Below are 25,991 nucleotides of genomic sequence, written 5' to 3' on the forward strand. Positions count from 1 at the left end.
TTGCCTCCCTGGTACCTGCTATTTTAGTTTGATAGGGAAATTGGTTTTCAAGATTAGTAAACATTTTACATTTTAAAAGTTTAAAATTCAGCACTAATTACATTGAGCTTTAGATAAATTGGTTATCTGGATCAATGTGTCAATTTGGCAGTCAGGTTTTCATTTGTTTTCTGTCTGTTAAGAAGTATTCAAGGCAGCGGCAGCATGCACAGATCACTAATAAAATGTAATTTCAAAACATCATTTCAGCACCAAAACATACCATTATTTGACAAGCTATTCCATAAAACATAGCATGAAAAAATCTTAAGTTTCTCTGCTTGCACATGCATTTCCTGAAAGAAGAAGTGGTTCCTAATTGCTACAAAGCAGCCTTGGGAAACCTTTGAGAATCAGGCCACAAAAGTTATTGAGTTGATGGCAAACAGCCTCATCTGAAGCTTCTAAAGGAATTTGTCCCCAGTGCTTCTCCTAAGATACCCCAAATGCTAACTGACCCAGTTACCTCTGTTGTCTTTCCATGACTTGAGCAGTGGTGGCTTTCCAGCGTTTATTTAACCCTGCTAGTTTCTCTTTCAAGAAGCTTCCATCTGTAGTGGAGAGTTTCTGTATGATTCCTTCCCCTGTTCTGTTCAGTGCTGAAAAGCTGGCCTGATGGCTGCTGACTCCTTCTTCAAGTTCCTGTCACAAATATAAAAACCAAGCTGAATTTTGTTGCTTACCCAATTTGACATTGATCTGTAGCCTGAAACAATGACTGAGCACACAGTGCTTTAAAAAATAACCAAAAAAAAAACCAAAACAGAAGTTATATCAACGTTGCTTCAGAGAATGATTAGGCACTTGTTATTAGGAACATGTATTCATGAATATCAAGCTATCAGTGACAAAGAATATACTGCTGAAACTAGGCCAGTATGAAGGTTCAACATATTAACACCCTTTAAAATTTTATTTATTTATTTATTTATTTATTCATTCATTCATTCATTCATACATTTGTTGTTGTTAACCGCGCTCCAGTCGATCCCTACCCATGGCGAAGATTCCCTATCCTCCACTCCTCTGTTTAGGTCCTGCAAAGTCATACCCGTGACCTCCTTAATACTGGCTACATTTGATCTTAGCAAAAAGGCTGAGCAAACGCACGCACGCACGCACACACAGTTTTAGCCTTTTTGCTAAGATCAGTGTAACCAGTTTCTACACATGCCTTTAAGTTTCTGTACAATTTTTTTTAACACTGTACCAGTTTTATTTTGGGGAATCACAGAATGAAAATGCTACCTCTTCTTTATAACAGTACAAGGTTTCTGCTAGACTAATTAAGGACAATGTTCCCATGATCTGCAGATATGATCAAAAACCCAAGGAAATTGAGAGAAGACAGAGAAAGTCAGACTCAAATATTCACATCCTTAACAACCAGAAAAGCCATTCCCTGTCACCAGAGATCTCTTCACTATATAGTAAAAAGTATGTAACAAATACACCTGTTCTAGGCACAGTAGTAAAATAGAACTCAGTGCTTTTTGTAGCTAAATGCTTTTTGTTGCCAAATTAAATGATTAAGTTATAACAAATTAAAATGTGGGTTTGAGCATTGGATTACAACTGAACTCCCCACTTGGACATGGAAAAACCCCAGCAACGACAGGGAGTCTTGGAAAACCTTAGAAATGTCACACTCCCTCAGCTTCAGAGGAAGGCAAAGGTAAACCCCCTCTGAATATATCTTACAGAAATTACTTGAAGATGAACACTTCTATCTAAATATAATCATAATACATCATGCCTTTAAATTAACATTTTAATTTCAGTTGTTAGTCCCAACAACAGCAGAAATGTTAAAAGCAATAAAAGTTACAAAAGTGATTATTTTAACAAGTCTCACCCATTCAATGGATCTAACTCTTTTTGGGAATAACATAATTTATCTACATGAGTTTAAAGATGAGGTTTTAACCTGAAGTCCACATATCAGCAAAATATCATATTCATGAAGTATTTCTCATTTGTAATATCTCAGTATGCAGTTTTCATTTGTTTTTCATCCATACTTGATTTCCAGAATGCTTTATCTCAGCTTTCACTGCAGGAATGGCTTTAACTGTTGCTGGAAGATAACCTAATATCTTTGGAGATTTCTAGATGGAAGTCCTGTTGCACATTATAAAGTGGCTGCCTTTAAGGATGGTGCAGAAACTTCATTTAAACAGAATATTGGAGGCTATGAGTTTAGACTTATTTATTGCAAAGCATTTCTCTTAGCTTTACCGGACACAGTTTGAAGTGCCAGTTCTTATCTCCGAAATCAAAAACTTGATTTGGGTCTCAAAGATCATAAGGCACATCCGCTCCTATATAGGTTTCCTTCCCCCCACCTCCACCCCAAAAAAGCATGTACACACATAACATCTGATAAGGTCTTGGTCCAGCTTGTACTATTTATGAAACAGAGGTTTGCCTTTAATAGGCGCAGGGGCTTCTCAACAGCAATCCCATCCCTTTATTCATTCTCCCCTAAGACAGAGATCTGTAAAGCCACCTCCTTGTTTGTTTGTTTTTAAGTTCTGAGATGCTGTGGAAACCTTGAGGAACTGCAAATGACATAAATGACATAAAATAAAACAGTCTGCAACATCTAACTAACATAGGATATCCACCTTCTACCTTCCAAGAAGGGAGCGTCCCCTGCATTGATTCTACCATCAGTGCTACAATAGTGGTATCAGCAAGAAAAGTAAGCCTTTGGGAGAGATCCATGGATCCACTGGATCCAAGCCTGACTATTCCTCCACCATACCCCTAATTAGAGAAGGAAAGAAGCCAGCCTTGGAGATGTCATGCTGATTTCCACTCTTTCCACCCCACTCCCACCATGCCACTCAGCTCTTGTCAAAGCTTTGGATGTGGAGGATTCTCCACCTTGGCTTTTCCTTGCTTGATGTCCACAGGATTGCCCTGTCATGAGACAGAAGTAGAGAACAGGCCACCCATAAGTTAAGTACTTTTAATAGCGCTTCCATCCTGGCACAAATGATTAGTATTGTGGAGAAAGGTTTCCAAAATAAATGATGACCTTTGCGTTTTGATTAACATTGAAAAACACAGTACAGGCACTTTCATATAAATGAAAAGCCAGTAGATCAAAAGCTGTACAGTTGGCAGCTGGACTATCAAAATAATTTGGAAGCCACATCCATAATCTGGCATCACAATTTCTCTGTATTTAAAATAATTGATTTTAAGGGATATTAAAGGAAATTCTTTCATTTTATCAGTTCAACAATTGCAAATGACAATTGGGAATACAGTATTATTTTTCTATATTCTTCTCAATGACAGAGCTAAAAGTAAAGGAAAAGAGATTGCTATCTTAACAGAAATTCAGAGTAGATACCTGCTGGTGTATCCTTCCTGTATCTATATCCAGGTTTCCATCTGCAGCATGGGCTTCAGCCAGCAAACCTTCCGCTTCTGCTAACCACTGTGATAGATCATTGAGATCGCAATGGAACTGCCTCCACTCTTCCACAGACTTATCAAAGCAACTGTATGAAATAAGTGGGGGTGGGAAACAGTAGTTTTCTAAGTGTATTTCAAAAACATTAGTGTTTTGTTTCCTTTGCAAAACATAAACTAAACTTTTTTTAAAAAAATCTTCACGCTATAGGACTAACAGGACATTGCACAGTCATTTAGCTAACAGAATCAAACATGAGAGGTCAGATTTAGTGGCATGGAAAATAAAGATTGATTAGGCACTAGCTCCAACCTTAAGGAAAACTACACACACATCAGCAATTGTAAAAATGATTAATTACCCTTGATTTTATTCTTATTTATACCTTAGATATAGATCTATATATGAATGAAAGAAATATTCTCCATTAAGCACTGACTTTCAGTAATTCCATCCAACTACTATTTTTACCATTTAGAAGAGAGTTGGGAACAGTCAAAGATTAAGTGCAAAGAGGAGGCAGCAAAACTGGCTCAGATCAAGTTTAAATCACATTCTAAAATCAGATTTACCCATAGACCTACCATGTATACTCAACTATAGGTCAACCTCATGTATAAATCAAAGGCAGGTTTTGGGGGCAAAATTATGGCCCATAGATAAGTCGAGGGTAAAACTTTGGAGCGTATAACAATGCAAAGTTTCCAGCAGAAAAGCAAAGGAAAACCATGCCAAAGACCTTGCAAAATTTCAGCAAGCATAAGTGTTTGTGCTTATACTAAAGGCAGGATGGACAAGAGCATTGGGGGGGGGGTGTTAGTGATTCCAGGACAGATTATGCTCTTACTTTTCACCAGGGAATGGTTCCTTTTATTGGTAAGAGTTTAAGTACAGTATTTACATTGACCTGTGGATAAGTCAACTCAGGTTTTTTGGGTCAATTTTTTGACTAAAATTTCTATAGCTGAGTATACACAGTAACTATAACCCACTACTTTAACAAATACATCAAGAATCAGTTGGAGGGAAGTCAAATACTATAATTGAGGATCAGAATAGGCAACTCTTCTCCAAAAATGGATGGATCAGAATGAGACATGTCTTCTCCAAGAATGAAGAAAATGAAGAAACTCCATGCTATAAATTTAGCATCAAAACTGGCACTGATTTGTAGGCAAACCTTTTTTACATACCACCCTTGAGCAGTTTTCAATTTCTTATAAATAGAATGTAGTTTTCAAAACAATGGTCAAATTTTTGAATATATAGGAAACTGCAGGACCTTTTATTTAAAAGAAGTTGATAGGAATTATGCAGGCCATCAGATGTTGTTGGATTGAAAGCCTCAACTGCCTTAGCCAACAGAACCAATGGACAGAAGAGCTGGGAGGTGAAGCCCAACAACATGGGGAGGGGTGATTGTGTAATTCTTAAACCTGCTTCAAAGGTGTGTATGTTAAGTTGTAAGATAGTCAGTCAGTCCAGAGCACTGACTATTAGCCCTAGACTTCTGACCATATGTAAGCTACTTCTGCTTCCTGTTCCACTCTAATTAAGTGTGGGAGAGCAAGTCTCAATCAGAACCCTAGTGAAGAGGTAAAGGTATTTTCCAACTTCCTTTGCACTATTGTGTTAATCTGAATCAGGCCCAATACATTTGCAAAACAGTAATCCATTTCAAAATAGTAGTCTATTACTGATAGAGATCACTATCTTGCAAAATGAAGTACAGGCATGGTGGGCTTCGTTCAGATCTAGTTGCAGAATATAAAGTAAAAGGGAGAAAACATAAGGTCTCAGGAGGAAAGTAGTATTTCTTTATGGTCATGTATGTAAAGATCTTTGTGGACCATATGCCTTGGTATGCCTACCACACTAAGCTTGAGCCCTAAGAGGCCTGCATTAGGAGCGTCTAATCCTGGACAAAAAGAAAGAGTGTTAACTAGTCAGTGTTGGTAGAGGCTATGAAAAGACACTCAACACTGAAAATTATAACATACTAAAATAATACAGTGAAATACTCTGCCATTCAAGTATAAATGAACACAAAAGATTTGTATATGCCAACTATGTGTCTAACTGATGCAAAAAGTCAGGTTAAATAGTGATAGTCATATTGACTACCATTAGCTTTACAAGGGGACCTCTAAAAATAATAAATATCAATAGTATTCCAGGTCTTAATTGCATAATTTCAAACAATGGCTTATCCTTCAATAGATAGGCAAGAAGAATCAATCCACTATATTTTCCCAATTAACTACAACCAGAGAAACTGTTTTGAATGCTTAATAGTTAATATAAGATTGGTGAAGTTTGCAAATGGATAATAAGGCACTAAATTTAGTCAGTGATGTACTGAAATTAGTAAAGTAAGAGCTAAGATTTTTTTCTTAATATTGGCTATGCAGAAAGAACATTCAGGATATTACACAACAAGAAATCAGATATGCTGCAGCACACAAAGAGAGAGAGAGAGAGCTACTGCTGAAAATAGGCTGAAAAGGGAAGGACAGGGATTGACCAAATTCCAGAGTTGGCCTTCTCAACTGAAGTGTACAAGAATAAAAGGGAAATTAACTAAGAGCTCAGACTGTTTATGAGGACTCCTCATGGGTCCTCAACTTTAGACTGAGGAACTTGGGGTTCTTTGGCATTTGACAGCTAATCTGTGTCTGTTTGGAGGTCCCTTTTATCAAATTCTTGTCTCATGGGCTTCCAAATCATGAATTACGGTAGAGACCAAACAAGCAGAGTAAGCGTCAATACTCCACTTCAGTGCTCAGGTATCTTAGGATATTCACATGGGAGACTGAGTGGACTGTGTCCCTGTTGTTTCTCCTGGATCTCTCAGCAGCTTTCGACCATGGTATCCTTCTGGGCCGCTTCTCAAGGATGGGACTTAGGGGTACTGTTATGTAGTAGTTCCAGCCTTTCCTGGAGGGGCGCACTCAGAAGGTGGTGTTGGGGGACTCCTATTTGACTCCCTGGCCACTGCTCTGTGGGGTCCCTCAGGGTTCTGTTCTGTCCCCTGTGTTATTTAACATCTACATGAAACCACTGGAAGAGATCATCTGGATCTCTGGGGTGTGGTGTCACCAGTATGCGGATGACACCCAACTATAGCTCTCCTTCTCATCTGATTCCAAGGAAGCTGTCTCTTGTACTGAACCAGTGTCACCTGCCAGTAATGGACTGGATAAGGTGAACAAATTGAAGCTTAATCCACACAAGACAGAGGTGATCCTGGTCAGTCATAAGGCAGATCAGGGAATACAGACTCTGCCTGTGCTGTTACACTGCCCCTGAAATCTCAGGTTTGCAGCTTGAGTGTGCTCCTGGACTCCACTCTGAGCCTCAGCAGTGGCTAGCAGTGCATTCACACAGCTAAAAATAGTGCACCAGCTGCACCCATTCTTTGAGACATCAGATCTGACTAGAGTGACACATGCTTGATTACATCCCATTTGGACTACCATAATGCACTCTATGTGGGGCTGCCTTTGGAAACTGCTTGGGAACTTTAGCGGGTGCAAAACACCTCAGCGAGAATCCTGACTGGGGCCAGTTATAGGAAGCATATAGCTCCCTTGCTGAAACAGCTTCATTGGCTACCGATTTGTTCCAGGGCACAATTCAAAGTGCTGGTCATGACCTATAAAGCCCAGCTCCAAACTATTTGAGAGACCATATCTCCCCATAGGAACCTGCTAGAGCCCTAACATCCTCAGGAGAAGGCTTTCTCTCGGTTCTGCCACCATCACAAGCTCACCTGGTGAGGGCACGATAGAGAGGCTTCTCGGTGGCTGCTCCACCCTCTGGAATGCCCTTCCACAAGAAGCAAGGCTGGCTCCCTCCCTGCTTGTCTTTCGTCGGCAAGCAAAAATGTTTTTATTCAGGCAGGCTTTAATGTGTTATCATGGGATGGCTTTTATATGGGGTGATTATTGTGGTTTTATTGTGGGTTTGATGTTTGTAATTTTATATTGTTTTCGCTGTTGTTTTTAATTGTGTTATTGTAATATGTTTTTTAGAATTGTTATTTGTAAGCCCCCTTGGGTCCCTTTCTGGGAGAAAGACAGCATAGAAATCAAATTAAATAAATAAATAAATAATACACTCCCCTTAGGAGAAAACATTCCCTTTTCAATGTTTAGGCACAGTATTTTCATTACATTTCACTATAGATATGGCATCATACATTCATAAGGTATTTAACCTTTATACCATCTTCATTTCCTTAGCAGGCATCTCTGTATTTAAAACATAGAGAGACATTAAATCTTACACAGTTTTGGAGGTATCCTAACCTATACACCATTTGTGGAAGAACATGCAGGTATCCAAGGGAGATAATATTCCCTGGTGTTGTAGTTGTGTCCTTTCAAGTCATTTCTGACTTCCGACATAAGGTTAACCTATCATGGAGCTTTCTTGGCAAGTGTCTTCAGAGGGGGGTTGCCACTGCCAACCTCTGAAACTGTGACTCACCCAATGGGTGACCATGGCTAAGCCAGAATTCAAACCATTGCCTCCAGAGTCCTAGTCCAACACTCAAACCACTACACCACACAGGCTCTTCTCCTATAATATCCCTATGCATTGCTATATCTAACAATATCCATTAAACATTGACGAGTCCCCATTTACACAAACATTACTCTCCTCCAGACAAGAGAAGAGTTCTTCAGGGTGTCTTGTTCTTGGCTGCCTTCCATCAGGTTGTATCAGCCATCTAATTGTATCAGCTGGTACTTTTTAACAGGGAACCTTTTGGGAGGTTCACTGTAGCATATTTTCTCACTAGATTATTATATGTTTTTATTAGACTGGCTTTTTACCTGAAACTGCCTACGTTCTTAGTAACACACACACACACACATTCTACAATCCTCAAAGCTTTCTGCTTTATATTTTATGTTTTATAAACACAATATTTAAACTTCTGGAATCTTTAATTTCACTAACCATAATCCAAATCAGTGTTCAGTCCGTATTACCATTAACTACCTTGAAAGAATTACCCAAGATCAGCACATAGTTTTCTAGTATGACAGTGGAAGATGTGAAAAGAAGCATATTAGAAAAGTCAAGCAAAGAAAACAAAATCTGTGAAGTCGAAGGCTTTCATGGCTGGCATCCATAGTTTTTTGTGGGGTTTTCAGGCTATGTGGCCATGTTCTAGAAGAGTTTATTACTGCCGGCGAAACATCAGGAATAAACTCTTCTAGAAGATGGCCACATAGCCCAAAAAACCCACAAAAACAAAACAAAATCTCTTCCTAAGATTAGATCTGAAAAACTGGTAAGAATTACATCTAGTCTTGCCAGTTTGCTCTACCCATACTCTATTCCTTTAGCCCTGCCCACTGATGAAGTAAAGCCAATGGAATTTGCCTCCTAAACGAAAAAGAAAGTTCCTCATCCTCTCCAAGAAATGTGGTTTTGGTGGTGGTGGTGGTAATTAAAACAAAAAAAGTTCAGCCTGGTTTCACCCACGTTTAGCAGACTTAACCTAAAAGAAATGTCTTGTCTCTACAGGAAAATGCAAAACACCACCTTGCCACTGACTATGCACTATCCCATATAACATATAACATAAATCAATTGTTTTTGCTCTGTTTTGTTTTAAACATAACATATACAGAGTCCTTTTATTTACCTTTTGCGATCATTATACATCCTGTTAATTCTAAACATAAAATATACAGAGTCCTTTTATTTACCTTTTGCGATCATTATACATCCTATTAATTCTGTCCCATTCTGCATTCAGCTGTGTTAGCGAGTCTCCTATTTGTATAGCTTCAGGTCCAGATGCTTCCAGTATAACATCCGGTTGTTTTTCATGAATAATTGCAATCTGATCACCAAGTTTGTCCAACATGTCTTTTATGTTCTGTAGGCAGAGTATATCAATAATAATATGGAAATGTTCAACAAGGCAGCATCAGCACCCAATTAAGATTGAGAACCAGCTGGGAAAATGGAGATTTGATTAAATGACAAAAAGCATTAACAATATATAAATTTTAATACCTTTTCTGGGGTATAAAACTTAATTCTAGCCCATAGGTTTTATCACTACATTTTAATAAAAAATTTTAGAAACCTTCCATTCTGTGAGATTAGAATCCATACATCATATGTTGGAATGTTTGATCATGTATATGTTTTCCTGTATTAGACAAATATTTTCCGTGTATTAGACAATCATTTCATATTTTTTCTTTCTCTTTCTGGCTTCATCAGAGTGTCTTGTTCAGGTCCTTCCCCATCACACTAATACAAGCATAGTCCCCAGCACATGCATACATACACATATGTATATTGCCACACAGAGAAACATACACACACAAGCTTTTTACACCATGATGCTATCAAGAGAGAAATACTGTACTCCTTGGGAGAGGGAGTCTATGTATTCTCTCCTACTGGCCACCCCAAGGATTGGTAGCTTTTACTGGCCCATACTCCAGCTATGAAGTGAGTGAAGAGGTGGGTACTGTGTTGAGGTACCTACCTCTCTTACCTTGATCCCACCAGCTAAGACACAGGCAGAGGGGACAAACAGAGTCCTCTCTTCCCTTGAGCTTGAAAGTCTACACCCTAGGAGGACTCTTCTTGTCTTGGCATCGCTTCCAAAAATACTTGAAAGTCAGTATCACCTCATAAGTACATTAAAATACAGTATTTATATATAACAAATTCAATGGCAATATAATAAAATTAGGCACACAGGTATGTATGAATCACAAGGCTACAAATTTCCTACATGATGACCACCTAGGTTGAGTCAGTTTTGTAACATTAGGGATTGGCTTGTGCTGCACACGAATTAGGCCTTTAATAACAAATAACTACCGTTTTAAGCACAAATTTCTGTTTTCTGTCCTCATACTACATTTCATTTTTCAATACCTTTAATGAATCTTCTTGAGTAGAGAAATCCTCAAAAGCACCAGAATGAAGTTCAGGAGCATTTAGCAAGAGCTCAGCATCAGCTATAGCCAGCAAAATCTTGTTAATTTCTACCAAGTATTCTGCAGGGAATGGAGATACCCTGATTGTTGATAAATGAGGACCTTGGATTCTTTCTGGGGCTTCCTAAAGCAAAAGAGAAAAAAACTCAAATTTAACTAACTCTTTTAAACTGACCTCATTAGAAAACAAAACAATAGTATATTTATTTGTACTTTCACTGTACTCCACCCTTAAGGTTCAGTACCAGTTGCCAAAAAAACCCAAAAAACTGAAGAGTAAATGGAAATATAATTGGGGGGGGGGGAGCACATAAGATGATTAAAACACTGACATACCATCCCAAGAGAATTTCAGTTATAATTACCAGGTAGCAAGTCCCCTGTACCTAGAGCAGGTACTCCTATAAATAATTTACCTTTCTTCTTAGATTCTTTTTTTAAAAAATGAGACATTCTATTAATCAACAGAACATCACAAAATAATGTAGCAATATTTCAATTGAGACATTATCATCCCATCCCAATGAATCAGCTGCTGTTACAGGAAAGAATAAAAGATTTCCCGAATCAACAACTACCTGAATTTCAGGAAATGTGTGTGCGTGTGTTTTCATTACTATCATCTTCAGCTGATGCAGAGGTTCAGACATCAGAAAACACTAGGAAGTACTGTATATACCCAACTAAAAGTCAACCTCATGTATAAGTTGAGGGCAGATTTTGAGTTCAAAATTATTAATTTTGATACATCCCATGGATAAGTCAAGGGTAAAATGTAGAGGCACGTCTCAAAGGATGGAAAAGATGAAGCAAAGGAAAACGATGATAAAGAATTTACAAAATTCTGGCAGGCATAACTGTTTGTGGTCAAGGCTGAGGAAACTATAGGAAATGGTGTCTGTGTAATATGTGAACACATGTCAAAAACGGTGAAAAGGTGAAGCAATGAAAATGGCAATTGTACTAGCAGCAATTATAGCCTTTAACTTTAATGTGATAACTTCAGTCTAAAACACACTGCAAAAATAATCCAGTTCGAGATCGCTTTAACTGCCCTGACTCAGGGCTAAGGAATGCTGGAAACTGTAGTTTAGTGTGACACCAGAGCTATCTCTGACAGAGAAGGCTAAATGTCTCACAAAACTACAGTTCCCAGGATTACCTAGCACTGAGCCAGAGCAGTTAACGCAGTTCCAAACTGGATTATTTCTACAATGTGTTTTAGACCTTTGATTTTAAACCAGAAAACCTGACAACATACACAAATGTCCAAATCCTTCAAAGCTGGATCCCTTTTGGTGCTCCATTGAGTGGAGTCACCAAGAGCTGCCACTACTGCCATTTTCCCACTGAGGCATAAAAAAAAAAAAAAAAAAAAATCAGAAGCAGAACACAGAGAGTAGAGGGGTCAATGTTTCTTTTAGGTTCTCCTGGGACGGACTAAGTTCCCACCTTTCACCACTCTAGTCATAGTCATAGAATGAGATGGTTCCTTTTTTGATAAGATTAAAAGTGTAGTACATACATTGAAACATGGATAAATCAACTCAGGTTTTTAGAGAGAGCCAATTTTTTACTAAAATTTATTGATGAGTATGTACAGAATTTTCTAAAGCTATAGCCATGTTCTGATGCAGTAAAAACCAATAGGGAGTACTCTGGCAGCTGAAGAACTTAGTAGTAGTAGTAGTAGTAGTAGCAGCAGCAGCAGCAGAATATTTATTTATATCCCCCTCTCTTTCCAGAATTGGGACCCAGAGCAGCTCACAACATTAAAATAACAAAGCTGCACTTTTGTAAAAAAAAAAAAAAAAACACCAAAAACAGGAAAATCACCTTAACATTAAATTGACTAAATAAATTTCTGGTAGAAATTTCACTGAAAACATTCACTCAATCTGCCTAAAAGGGGGAGGGTTGAGTCAAAATTTTATGATGGGAGCCCATTCACACTACAGAATTATAATGCTTGTGTTTCACTTTGGTTCCAGCCTATGGGGTATGTAATTTGATAAGGCACTGGTGTACTCTGGCTGAGAATTTCAAATGCCTCTCTCTCAACTGTCAACCCAAGTATTCCACAGCACAGAACCATGGCAATTAAAATGGAATAATAGCACTATAATTCTGAAGTGTGAATAGGCCTATGAATATTAGAATTAGGACTGAAAATAGAACAGCAAATTCTGCTATATAAATCCCTCATGTAGTTACATTTTGAATAGTAAGTGCATTTCTGTGTACAAGATTTCTATTCCTCCCAGTAACAAGACAATAACAAGCTAAATTTTTCCAAAATAAAACTTATAATGCAAGTTTTGAAGATGCTCAGAATAACTTTTTAGCAGAAAGAAAAAAGCATAAAAACAGACCTTCTGTGCCATTTTCCTGGGGTGGTATGGGAAAAGATTAATGGGGGGTGACACCATAAGTTGCCACACAGGGTGACATCAGCCGTAGTGATGCTACAGTGCTTGGCATAATTGACCCTACAATGGGAAATAGGCATCACTGATTTGGGAGGAGCACTGAATGATTTAGGAAATACTAGGTTGGAACCTTTCTGGAAGGAGAAGAAAAACAGAAGGCTATGAAACAAACCAATAGGTAGAGAAAGTAAGTAGAAAAACATCTTCTTTTTTTGCAGGTCGTCCTAGAGCTGAGTCACCTGATAAAGCTGATTGGCAATAGATTCAAGGCAGACAAAGAGGGGCACTTTACGATATGGTGGCTGCTAGTTACATGCCTTAAAGTAAATTATTATATGGACCTAGGCAGGAAACCTGTTCCTCCAGAAGTTGTTGGGAGTTCAAATCCCATCAGTCCTGCCAGCAGGAACAACTGTTTGAGATAAAGGGGATTGTAATACCTCATGACTGGAAGGGCTCCCACCCCAGGTTAGAATTCATTCACTGAGGTCAGTAGCTATTAGTTATGACAGTCAAATGGATACATATTCTTCAGAAGTGTTCTTTTGAGTACCAGATGCTGCTGACAAAAAACTGTAGATGGTCACCTTCACGCCTGGCTTGTGAGCTTTCAGAGGCATCTGGCTAAATGCTATTAGTAACATAATACTGGATGAGATGGACTTTAGTCTTGTCCCAAAGGCAACTCATTCAAAAGAGCACAAAAATTAACTGCTTCTATTCATCAAAGTTGTATCTCACCCTTCCTCCAAGGAGCTTAGGTTGGTATATGAATGGTTATTAGGCGAACCTCACACCAGATGCAGAGAAATAGATAATATCCCCAACTGGCATGTTTCTGAAGCATAAAGTCAGTCAAAAATAGCAATGAAAAGGTGATTGTTCGTTTTTCTAAATTACTGTATACACAACTGAATCATCATCAGGGTCTAAAACAGAATGAAGGTCATCAAGGTTCTCAAAAGGGAAATGTTAGTCACAGTACTATTGATCAATTGTTTACCATTTGTCATCTACAGTATGCCAAAGATAAATGAAACATTAACCCACCCCCACCCCCCCACATGTCTTATGGTCAATGTTCTGTTCAGAACAAAAAAGCAAGCATTATGATTTTCCATACTAAAAATATACATTTGAGATGGAAAATAAAGTTTGGCCAATTGGTACTTTCTTAACAGTTTGGGCACTTTGACACATTAGCACTTCATCTTCTGAGCTCTCTACATTTAATTATTCAGGTATTGGATTCACATTCCACATGGAGGAAGACAAAGAAATTAGGGCCAGAGAAGGACTATAATAAATGAAATACAGACAGTGATGCTGCACATGAAAATAAAAGATATGTAGGGCTTGAGACAATGCATCAGTATCTAAAAATGGCTATCTTTTGGCTGACATTGACTACATATAGAAAAGCACAGAAAGGAAACAGGGAGGAATAGGAAGGGATATAGTTTAGTGACGGACAACTCCATTTTCTAACCACACTGAATGTTTTTATCAAGCCAGTTCAGTGTTCTGAGGAAGAGATGTTGAAATAATACATTGCAGGACTGTTACAGTGTTCATTATTCTTCCTCAGTTCTCTCTTCCACAAGCAGGAACCTAAAAAGGTTTTGGGGAAAATTTCGGGACCTGGGTGCATTGGGTGCCTCCCTGGAAAATGGCAGATGTTAAAATAAGTTCTTTTCCAGTCACACATTGTACATCAATCATCTGTCCTTTCATGTCATACCTGGATGTGGAGTCCAAGGCAAGAGTTTAGTGACAGCCTGTGCCAATGAATTCCAACTACTGCCTCAAGACTTGACCTGGAATGACTCTATCCTGATGGATCAGTTCTGAGAAGGCCTGGGTCAGGAGGTTCTAAATGAGCTAGCCCATATAGATCCTCCAGCAAATCTGAAGTCTCTTATACAGAGGTGCATCTGAATTAAAGGATTCCTGGACAGTCACCAGGCTCAATGCTCCTCTGGACCAAGGATCAAACCTCTCAGCACCCTTACACCCAAGTCTCCTTCAGAACTGTCACCCTCCCCCAAGGAACTCATGCAGTTGGGAGGAATCAGTTCCCAGCCATCGTCACAACAGAAGGACAGCAGAAAGCAGGCTTCCTTTGTTTACAGTATATGCTCAACTAGAAGTCAATCTCATGTATAAATCAAGGGCAGGTTTGGGGCCAAAATTATGGATTTTGCCATGACCCGTGGATAAGTCGAGGGTAAAACCTGGAGGCTCCTTGCATGGTGGCGCAGTGGTTAAATACCTGTACTGCAGCCACTCACTCAAAACCACAAGGTTGCAAGTTCAAGACCAGCAAAAGGGCTCAAGCTTGACTCAGGCTTGCATCCTTCCGAGGTCGCTAAAATGAGTACTCAGATTGTTGGGGGCAAATTAGCTTACAGTAGTTGTAAACCACTTAGACACTACTTAGGCAGTATGAAGCGGTATATAAATGAAGCTTGTTTTGTTTGTTTGTATGTGTGCACCCTGCAAAAGAGACTCTAACTGAGCCATTTGCTTCATCATTTCAGCTTTCCTTTCCTCCTTCACTCTGTTTCTTTGTTTAAAAGCAATTAATCACTTAGGACTCTTTCTGCTTGGCTCAAGAGAAAAAGAAACTATCTTTCCACCATACGGGGAAATCTGAAAGAGCTGCTATCACATTACCATACTGACCCGTAAATAAGTCAAACTGGGATTTTGGAGTCAATTTTGGGGCATAAATTTTTAGACTTCTAGACAAATATATACGGTATATTGTGGGACTGCTGACCACTTCACAAGAATCTACCCAGCAAAAAAGTTCTTTGATATTTCACAAACTTCCACAAGGATAATGGGGTCAAGTTATTGACCCCATGTCAGTTCACATACTGTATAACAATTCCATGCATGGATTCACCCTGAAGACTCCACTCCCACCAACTACGGGCACCAAGCACACCTGTTCTCCATCATTGTCTCACAATCATCCAGCCACAGAGCTGATGCACTTCTTCAGGAATGCAAGCTGCTCAAGCCATTCTAGGGAGCAACTGGACACAACCAAACAGACTTATAAGCAGTTCACAGACACCAAGTGTCCTATGCTCCAGTTAACAAGTGCCCCATGAATCCGGTGGTTAGAATACAAGAGCTGTTTGACAGTTAATTCAGTCCAGGTCTGTCACAGGGTTTCCAGCAGGATGAAGGAAGAAGCAAGAGGGTGGTTGTTAGTCAGACCTAATTCAGAAAGTCAGTAGTCCAGATAAACAAAGCCATCAAGAAATGAAACAGAATCATTAATCATAGCCAGTCCAAGGTCAAAAACATGAACATATGAAAGTACAGCTAGTCACCAGGAAAAGGGGGGGGGGGGGGGGTTGAAAGCAACAAACAGCCAGAGAGTGCTTGGGAGATTTATAGGCAGCTAGTTCAAGATCCCAGGTGCCTAATTTGGTCAGTGTCCCCTACTTAATAACTTCTGCAAGTGGGCGCAATCTTTCTTTGTTCCCTTGTTGTTCAAAGAATTATGGCAATTGATCTTCAACATCTGCAACCTCCTGCTGGTGAGGCTGTCTGCCTCAATTTGCCCACTCCTCACAGAGCCTTGTTAACAGAAGCTCTGCTGATGGTAACAGGTTCCAACACCATTAGCATGATTCTTTGTTTGACACTTCCCTGATTCTTGACCTCTGGCTGTTGAACTCGGTTTGATCTCTTCATCTACTCACTTTTGGCCTTAGTGATCAGCTGGACTGCCTGCTTGATCTCAGACTAAGAATTGGACTGGAATTGGCTCTAATGCATTTCTTTTATAGAAAAATTTCTACAATGTATAACAATTTCATTCTGTCAAAAAAATCCATTGGGAAAAGAGTGAATCACTTCCCCTTTGAAAATACTAAACACTTTATTTTCTAAAAAAAAAAAAGTGCACTTATCTTTTTTGAAATTTTGCAAGTTTCTTGACAAAAGAGCATCTCAGTTTTGTTATGTGTTTTTAGATAACAATTGCCCACAGACAACTCAGGGAGATAAATATATCCTTTAAGAGGTTTGAAAGCAACAGATATGGCCACAGTGGTACATGCCTTGGCTATATGCCATTTGGACTACTGCAATGCACTCTGCTTCGGACTGCTTTTGAAGAGTGTTCAGAAACCTAAGCTGTTCCAATGAGCTACAGCCAGGCTGTTAACGGGGGCAGGTTACAGAGACCACACAATGCCCCTGTTGAAACAGCTTCACTGACTACTAGCTTTTTTCCGGGCACAATTTAAATGCTGGTTATAATCTACAAAGCCCTATATAACTCAGGTCCAGGCTATTTGGCAAATCGTATTTCCTTGTATGAGTTAGCCTGGGCTCTGAGATCATCAGGAGAGGCCCTTCTCTCAGTCCCATCAACATCACAAGCACGGTTGACGGGGACACAAGGGATGGCCTTTTCTGTTCAGACAAGCATTTAAAACATAAAGTTTTTAAAGAATGGGCAAGGATGTTGAATTGTTTTAAAGTGTTTTGAACATTTTTACCTTTCTAACTTTATTTTTTAACATATAATTTGTTTTAATAATTTCTGTTTTAATGTACTGTACCATTTTTGCATGTTTTTTAACTGTATTGCTTTTTAAATATTATAAGCCACCCTGACTCCCAGTTTTGAGGAAACGACGGGATAGGAGGAGGAGGAGGAGGAGGAGGAGGAGGAGGGACCTTCAAACTGTAAACTGTAAAGACTGTCATCATCCCAAGTGCCATACAACTGCAGTGGTCCCTTCTTTTATGGGGGATCTGTTCCGGACCTCCCCCTGCCCGCGTAAAAGAAATTGTGGGTATGCTTGAGCCCCATTAGAAGTAACGGGGCTCATGCTCATGGCAGAGCAGCGGAGCAGTGGCACAGCGGCACAGCAGCATGGCTACGCTTTTTCTGGTGCTGCTTTCAGTGTATGCTGAAAGCAGCATATAATGTGCCTGCGTATGGCGTGGGTGCACTGTATGCTAAAACCAGGCAGACTGCAACTATTCAAGAAGGTTAATTATACCTCTAGGTTTTTTCTAATTCTGAAAAATAACTCATAAATATTTGGGGAGGGGGGAACTGAAAATAAAATTTGGCAGGAAGAGAATCAACTCATCTGGAATGTGACCAAAATGACCAGTAAATGGACCCTAGAGCAAATCAAACCTGGATGCTCCCTAATAGTCGAAATGTCCAAACTGAGGCTACTGTACTTTGGACATATCATGAGACAATATGACTCATTAGAGAAGATTATAATGCTTGCTAAAGGGTAAAGTAGTAAAAAAAGAGAAGAACTGATTTAAAGGTGGAGAGACTCAGCCAAGGAAGCTACAGCCCTCAATATGCAGGACCTGAGCCAGGCTGTTGATGATAGGGTGTCTGGGAGGTCTCTCATTCATAGAGTCACCATGCCAAAGCCAACTCAATGACAAAAAAATTCAGACAGACCTACACATGCCTTGAGTATGCAAAATCCGGCCTAGTTTCAACACATGACATTATGCCCTCACCCTCCTAGTATTTGTAGATAAAGCATGAAAATCTGGAAGAGGAGGGCTTATGTGCAAATATCTATGAATGTTTACATCTCCACTGGAATACTACTAGTGCAGGGATTTCTTCCTCCAGAGATTCATGTTCATACCACACCAAACACCACTTCAATGTAAGAATTGTCTCCAACAGACCTATATGTTCCCCACAATGTTCAATGCAAGTGTGAACAGACCACATTTTGCAACCAGGCGTGCTTATATATACAGTGGGCATTGGACTACAACTCTGGAGACCAGGGTTCAAAGCACCACTTGGCCATAGAAACTCACATAATCAGCCTGAGAGGAAGGCAAAGGCAAGCACCCTCTGAACAAATACTGCCAAGAAACTGTAAGAAGATTGCAATAAGTCAAAAACAACTTTAAGGCACACAACAACAATTTTCTGTAATCACTTTCTTTTTTGTTTGTTTTTTTAAGTAATTGGTTAATGAGTGGGAGAATATTATAATTCTATGCTACGTAGGTGCACTGCAACATTTTTAACATTCCTTATTTCAGTGTCAGTGTGTCCACTGGTTCTAGGTTTAAAGTTACAGTCATAAAGAGTGATTCACTTCATTATAAAGTTCCACAACCAGAAATTCAAAAGTGTTTGACAGATTGCCTAAAATAAAATGTATTGATTTCAATAAAAGATAGGGACATTCTGGTAGCTCAATCTTCTCCAGTCTTGTACTTTTCAGATGTTTTTGGATTATCAGTACCATCAGCCTCCCCTGCCAAGATGACCAATGGTCAAAGATTGTGGGAGCTGTAATACAAAAACCCATGAGGCACCAAATGAATGACAACTGTTGTACCTCAATGATGAGAATGATCATTTTCCTTAGCAGAGTTGAAAAACAGGCTGCAACAAGAAGTTGTTTGTTGTTGTGTGCCTTCAAGTAATTTCTGACACATGGTAACCTAAAGACAGACCTATCATGATGTTTGCTTAGAAGAATTTGTTCACAGGGAGGTTGGCTTTGCCTATCTCTGAGGCTGAGAAAGTGTAATTTGCCCAGGATCACCCACTATGGCCAAATGGGGGATTTGAACCCTGGTCTCCACTTTACCACATTGGCTCAACAAGAAGCGCAAGTATTCTATCAATGGCTTTTTACTTTTGCATCTGTATTTTATACAATTTTGTTTTTCAGCATCATAAAAATAAATACAATAAAGATTATCATCTAGTACCAGGTAGTAATAGATAAAAGACAGATAACTGGTCTGTTACTATAACTTTAAAATGTATTTTCTCAAACAAATGTTGAATGATTTGTTTACCTGAAACTTTCCCTCATCTTCTGATTTCTGTAGTCTGGAAAGGCTTCCATCAGTCTCATTCAGCCAATGTGAATGGCTTTCTTTGCTTGTATTATATGGGGAGAATGAAGGTGAGGCTTCTACCTCTTGCCTTCTTTGTAGCAATCTGAGCTCCTGTAATCAAAGAAATGAATGATCATAAACCTATGACTGAGAGGAGCAGCAAAAAGAAGGACCATTCTTAATCAAAGATGTCTGGAATTTGCAGAAGAAGGTCAAGCTGATGTTATGTCAAATATGACTCAAAACTGTTATAAAGCAGAAAAGAAACAATGTATAAATATTGTTCCTCTTCTGCCTTATTCTCCATTTCCCTGACCACAACTTATCACAATCAGAACTGTTTCTAGGGGTAAACACCTAGTACAGTCCGCCCTTGCCTTACACGGAGGATCCGTTCCGGACCTCGCCACATAAGGCGAATTCTGCCTACGCTCGAGCACCACTGGAAACAATGGGGCTCGTGCGTGGCGGCACATCGGGACATGCCACCCCTTGCGCCCCGCTCGCGCCCTGCAGCTTAAGTGCGTACGCTCAAGACCTCATAAAGCGCACCCGTGTATAATGCGGGCGCACTGTAGATGCTAAACTGGGGTTTTTGTAAGTGAAGAAACTACTGCCACTCTCCTTTCAGTAGGAAATTAGAATCTGAGCAATTCAGAGTCCTTCATTCAATCAATTATGAGTAAGAAGGAAAGTTATATGTTTCTAATAACATGCAGGGAGGTTCCTTGTACAACTGGCTCCAATTCCCCATCCATCCTCGGAGAAGATGTAGCTGCAAGAACATTTCCTTACTCTGCTGGGGATAGGAGAGAAGATACTTAAAGGCCTCACCCATAAAGAAAGAGAATCAGATAGTGGATTTCTAATAACAATGACATAGTTAATGGTGAACTAATTTATTAGCATTTATTTAATATAACCACAACTCTAGTTTCAAGATTATGACAGAAAAATGCTAGTTATGTATTAGAATGGGAAGTTCTCATAATAAGAATATTTTGTATGCCTGGGATGAATGGACTGAATGAAATTAAATGCAGTGTTTTCTGGACTGAATGAAACTAAATCCATTGTTTTCTCAGTGCCACTGATAATCTGAAGTTGGGCAGCTATGTGTGCATAAGAGGAAGATTTTCTGATTTATGCAGGAAAGTATGGTTTGAGGCATGGGTACCACTGACTGGAGGGACATACAAGGTGTCAGGGGGGCGGGGTTATGTTCATCTCTAGATTATTCTTGGCATCTCCTCAAACTCTACAATTATTTCATAAAATTTTAATTATTCAATACTTGCAATACTTCATTAGAAAGTAACTGACCTTAATACTGCTTTGTCTGGTCTGCAGGAGCAAAAGCTTCAAACGAATATTCTCTCGCCTGCTGTCTTCTGTAAGCTGTTGTAACAACTGCTCACCTTTTTGCAAAATTTCTTCAATTTGAGCTCTCTCTTCATCCAGCTAAAATTATTGAAGCACAACATCAAACATATAAAAGTATTTTGTAAAAAGACAGAGTTGTTTGTACAAGACACTATAAACAACTGTCTTCAAATCCTAAAACCAGCACCTTCCAGATGTATTCCATTACCTCCAGACCTCATAGCTGCACTTGCTCTCATGAGAGGTGTAGTACAACATATCTGGAGACCATGGGGGAATGCTGATATATGGCATTGAAGGCATAAACAGATGCTGTGAACTGGGGATGTAAATATTTTTTTAAAAAACTTGATAAAGTGTATATTGACACACTGAGTCACCTGACTGAAAAAAATTGTCAACCACTTGAATTTTCACTCTTGAACAAAAATGAAAAGACATGCTTTTTGTCAGTAGTGGTGGCAAAAGCAACAAAGGTTCTTTGCACAAAACAGTATTACAGAAAAACTATTTTGTGCAAAGAACTACATTTTTGTTTCAAAAATGTTCAAAATCATTTTAAAATTGGCAACTTTGCAGTTTGTAAGTGTAATCTTGTAATATAAACTTGTCATTTGAATGTTTGAATTTTTTCATTCTCTCTTGTGAAAATAAATAAGTGAAAATTTACATCCATACTGGGAACACAGATCAGGAATTCAGTGGGCTAAATCCAACTGCTAGTCCCATCTAGAGGGACCACTGAATGAACAGTACTGATTAAATTAACATTTATGTAGGTTCCATTGATTCAATGAATCTATCTTACCTGAGACAAACAGCTGGTTTCCCGAGTGATAATCAGCGTTTCCAATTTATGTATGCACAGAAAGCCAAACACTGCTTTCTTCACACAGTAATGATTACATTTTTGTATGCATATTCCCATATGAGAGATTATTTCTAACGTTTAGCAACTCTAGCTAAATAGCTTGGAATTTAAGCAAGGTGACTCAAAAGACAAGATTCCTAAATCAAAATACATACCTCACCATTAATATGAAGTCATTCCTTATGAAATGCAAATATTTTCTGAACACAAGCACATTCTAACTGGTTGCTGTAAAAATTCATATGATTCTGAATCTAAACAGCCTATATACAGTCAGGCCTCCTTATTGGCAGACTTGCCACCCACGGATTTAACCCAGTTTTGCCTAATGGTGGCGTGTGCACACAGCCATGGTAGCAGATGTGCATGCACCACGCTGCCATTAATTTTAACGGTATGAGCATGCACAGATTTTGGTATCTGCGGGGGGGGCAGAATGGATCCCCCGTGGAGACGGAGGTCCAACTGTATCATCTAGGAGCTAAGCAATACAAACTCCATTCTTTTTCCCATGCAGGCTTACATATGCACACTCTAGAAAGATCTATGTTCACCTCAACATATATCTAAAAACACAAAGCAAAATAGTTTACGTGAGGGATGGAGAGCATGTAGTCCTCCAGATGTTGTTGGACTGAAGCATCCATTATTTCTCCTCATTGGCTACGCTTCCTAGGGCTGATGGTAGTTGCACCCCAACAAATTCTGGAGATCTACACAATTCCCACCCTTGCTTTACAAGAAATATTCATTCAGTTCTATGCAAACTAATTAGAAAGAACTCCTACTGAATAAAGTAGGATGAGTACCTAACAAATCATGTCATACTTTGGTCATACTTTATCATGAGAAAACATCTCTCACTAGAAATGTCAATAATGCTTGTTTTTCTGAACACAGCATTAGAAAGCAGCAGGAAAAATACCACATTCCAGATGGATAAACTCAATCAAGAAATCCACAGCCCTGCATCTGCAAGATCTGAGCAAGGCTGTTGATGATAGGGTGCCTTGGGAGGTTTCTCATTAAGCAGCAAAAAGCTGCTCCTTTTTGAGCTGGAAAAAAGCTGACTTTTCCCCACCCCCATGACTTTGAAGTGAGCGGCATCTAAATGCCACACCGCCAGAGCGCTGTAAAGTGGCTGCTGTGTAAACAGCTGAGCTTCCTGCAGGTTTGGGGGCATGTGTCATGTGTACGCTACGCTTCCAAGCCACCAGGAAACCGGCTTTTTTGCCAATCTGTTCCGGCCTTAAATAGCAGTTAATAACAGCAATTGTGAAATGGCTGTAACAAGTGTTCAACAGTATCTAGAAGCAAAAGATAACAGTAACTGGGCAAAATATTTGTCCAAGATGTAAAAGTTAAAACACCATGCTGTTTGGCTGGTACAGTAAAAAATGTTCCTAATCTGAGAACTGAAACATTTGTTAGATACAGAAAATTGGTGAGCTTGAAAGAGAAATACAAAATTATCTATACTAGGTCGGTGGCTGATTCTAGTAAGATCCACCTCCTGGATTCTAGCATTTCTGATTACTTGTCAGCTCCTGGATGGAGTAGGAGGCTTCAAGATTACATATATAACACATTGAATCATTCTGTTCCATGCTGAGATCACAAACCTTTTCATCATCTTCTTTTGATTCCATGTGCTTCTCCACCATATTCAGCATGTCGTGTAACTCACATTCAAATTTATCAAGGTCTGTAGAAGCCACAGAAGGTTCATAGAACTCTTGCTTGACAAATATTTTATGGCCTTCTTGACTGTAAAACATCTGATGTTACAGTGACAAATACACAAGAAGAAGGTGCAACAATTAGTGGGTATCTTCTTATTCATAAGAATGCAAATGCTTTAAAAAAAACTGCACATGTAGTTGCAAATGCACAACATGTATTAGTTCAAGAATGAAATAATTAAAGTCACATCTGAAAGTCAGAATCAGGATCAACAGCTGAAGTCATTAACTGATTTCCATACCAAGAGATTCTTGCTAGGAAAATACCTTTTGTGCAATGCCTACAGGTCTGTATTTACAGAGCATTACCTGTAAAGAGATCATGATTAACTCCAAAGGGAGTTAAACTCCAAAGCACAAGTCCCTATCTTAAATGTTTTTGGTGAAGGAGAAATCAGAAAAATGACCAAGTGCTGTTTAACCAACTTGACAATGGTCTCAATCCAACATCCTCTCATTGTAGTATAACTACAATGTCATATGAGTCATATACCGTCCCTACAAGCTCTAATTCACAGATCTTCCTCACCTTAGCACTTCTGATATGCTGTGATACTTTCTCAAAGTTCCTGTTCAGTTCAGCCAATTTGGGCTCTACAAGCTCACGGCATGACACACCACGGCTATTCATCAGGATAACAGCTTGGTCACGCACACTGTCAATTCTGAGACTAACATCATCCAACTCTGATGTCAGGCGCTGAGAAGAAAAGAAAAAGCAGCACAGGGCTTAGTGTTTAGTACAGAGCAGGATCAAATGCGAAGGGAGTGTCAAGAGGGAAATCAACTGAGGAATCTGGCAACATTTTATTTAGACTATTCTGTATAAGCCACATCAGTAAGCAATTAGGTTTGCCACCTTCACTGTCTCTTCTTTCTCGCTGGCTGACTTTTTCTCAATCTCATCCAGCAGGGCTTCAGCTTGGTAAAGCCAAGTGCTTATGTGCGCAACAGTCTCATCAAAAATCTCCAATTGACTTTGGTGATTCTGAAAAGCAAAGACAAAGAGAAATCAATGAAAAAATACCTAGAGGAAGATCAATAAAATGCAAATGCTGTAGCTATTTTGACAAGAAACATTTAGCAGTAGTCAGTCATCACCATATTTATTTAGATTTCTAGCTCACTGCATGCCAAGAGCTCTAAATAGATCCACCAACACAAGCCAAAATAAAACTGAAACAGAGGAAGTCTCGTCCCACTATTTTCTATCTTCTACTTCAATGAGACAGGAGCAGAGTCAGTCCAAGATATTTTGCTGCCTGAAACAAAAAATCTAGCATGCTATCCTTCCAGAGAGAGACACACAGAGAGAGAAATGACACCCCAGTTACACAAACACAAGTATCAAGGTTAACTAGGCAGACATTTGAATTTTACTTCAACAACAGCAACATGTCAGCATCCTCCACTGCTCTTGTAGTCATCAGGCAAGTTCAGAGGGTGCGGCACATACAGTGCTCTCCTCCAAGAAAGGGAAATGGGCAAAAGGCTGAAACTCTCCATCACCTCAGTGCTTCATCCTATCTAATGGTACAAGTCAGTCCTAAGGAGGAGAGTAGTTTCCATGGATCTGACTCATTACTCAAGAACAAGACTCCCCATACAACTAAGTAAATATATAATATTCATATTCCTACTTCAAAATAAAGGTCAATAGCAAATGAAATTGCTGTTGTAACCATGTGTCTTCAAGTCATTTCTGACCTAAAGTAACCCTACGGCAAATCTACCACAGGATTTTCGTGGCATGATCTGTTCTGAAGGAGTTTGCCCTTGCCTTCCTCTGAGGCTGAGAGAGTGTGACTTGTCTAACATTACCCAAGGGGTTTCTATGGCTAAGCAGGAATTCAATCCCTGGTTCCACAGAGTTCTAGTCCAATATGTAAACCACTATACCACATCAACTCCTGGGTTAGAAAATATAGTTTATCAAAACACACAAACAATTCATAACATAGAAATGGGCAGCTGCTAGATAGTCTGCATTAGGAAGGATATATTGTCCCATGTCATTTCCATACATCCCATATCCTAAAATAGCTGACATTTATCCCGCAGGGTAGCCCTACCAGCCATTTCACCATATTTTCAGACAGTCTCTAACTTCTGGAGTGGGGCTTGTACTGAGTTGTTGTTGTTTTCAAAACGCTTCCTTATTTTTTCAGTCAATCATGCTTTGAAAAAAGGCATGTATAGTCCACCCAAAAGTGCATAGGGCCCCAAACACCC

At 39.2% G+C, this 25,991-nt stretch overlaps 1 protein-coding gene across 3 annotated transcripts in view; it reads right to left on the bottom strand.

Moving 5' to 3' along the window:
* Window positions 1–25,991, bottom strand: part of UTRN (utrophin) — a 446,595-nt gene that overhangs the window by 273,827 nt on the left and 146,777 nt on the right. For all 3 annotated transcript variants that reach the window (XM_089530248.1, XM_089530249.1, XM_089530250.1), the window contains exons 36-44: window positions 24,619–24,747; window positions 24,289–24,459; window positions 23,640–23,795; window positions 21,087–21,224; window positions 19,722–19,874; window positions 10,388–10,573; window positions 9,193–9,365; window positions 3,404–3,554; window positions 506–681 (exon numbers count right to left, since the gene is read on the bottom strand). In XM_089530248.1, coding sequence (XP_089386374.1) covers window positions 506–681; window positions 3,404–3,554; window positions 9,193–9,365; window positions 10,388–10,573; window positions 19,722–19,874; window positions 21,087–21,224; window positions 23,640–23,795; window positions 24,289–24,459; window positions 24,619–24,747 — 1,433 coding nt within the window. The remainder of the gene's footprint in view (window positions 1–505; window positions 682–3,403; window positions 3,555–9,192; window positions 9,366–10,387; window positions 10,574–19,721; window positions 19,875–21,086; window positions 21,225–23,639; window positions 23,796–24,288; window positions 24,460–24,618; window positions 24,748–25,991) is intronic.

This window comes from Sceloporus occidentalis, unplaced genomic scaffold (genome assembly GCF_023333645.1).
Source record: "Sceloporus occidentalis isolate IW3139 unplaced genomic scaffold, rSceOcc1.0.p SCAF_6, whole genome shotgun sequence".
Classification (NCBI taxonomy): domain Eukaryota; kingdom Metazoa; phylum Chordata; class Lepidosauria; order Squamata; family Phrynosomatidae; genus Sceloporus; species Sceloporus occidentalis.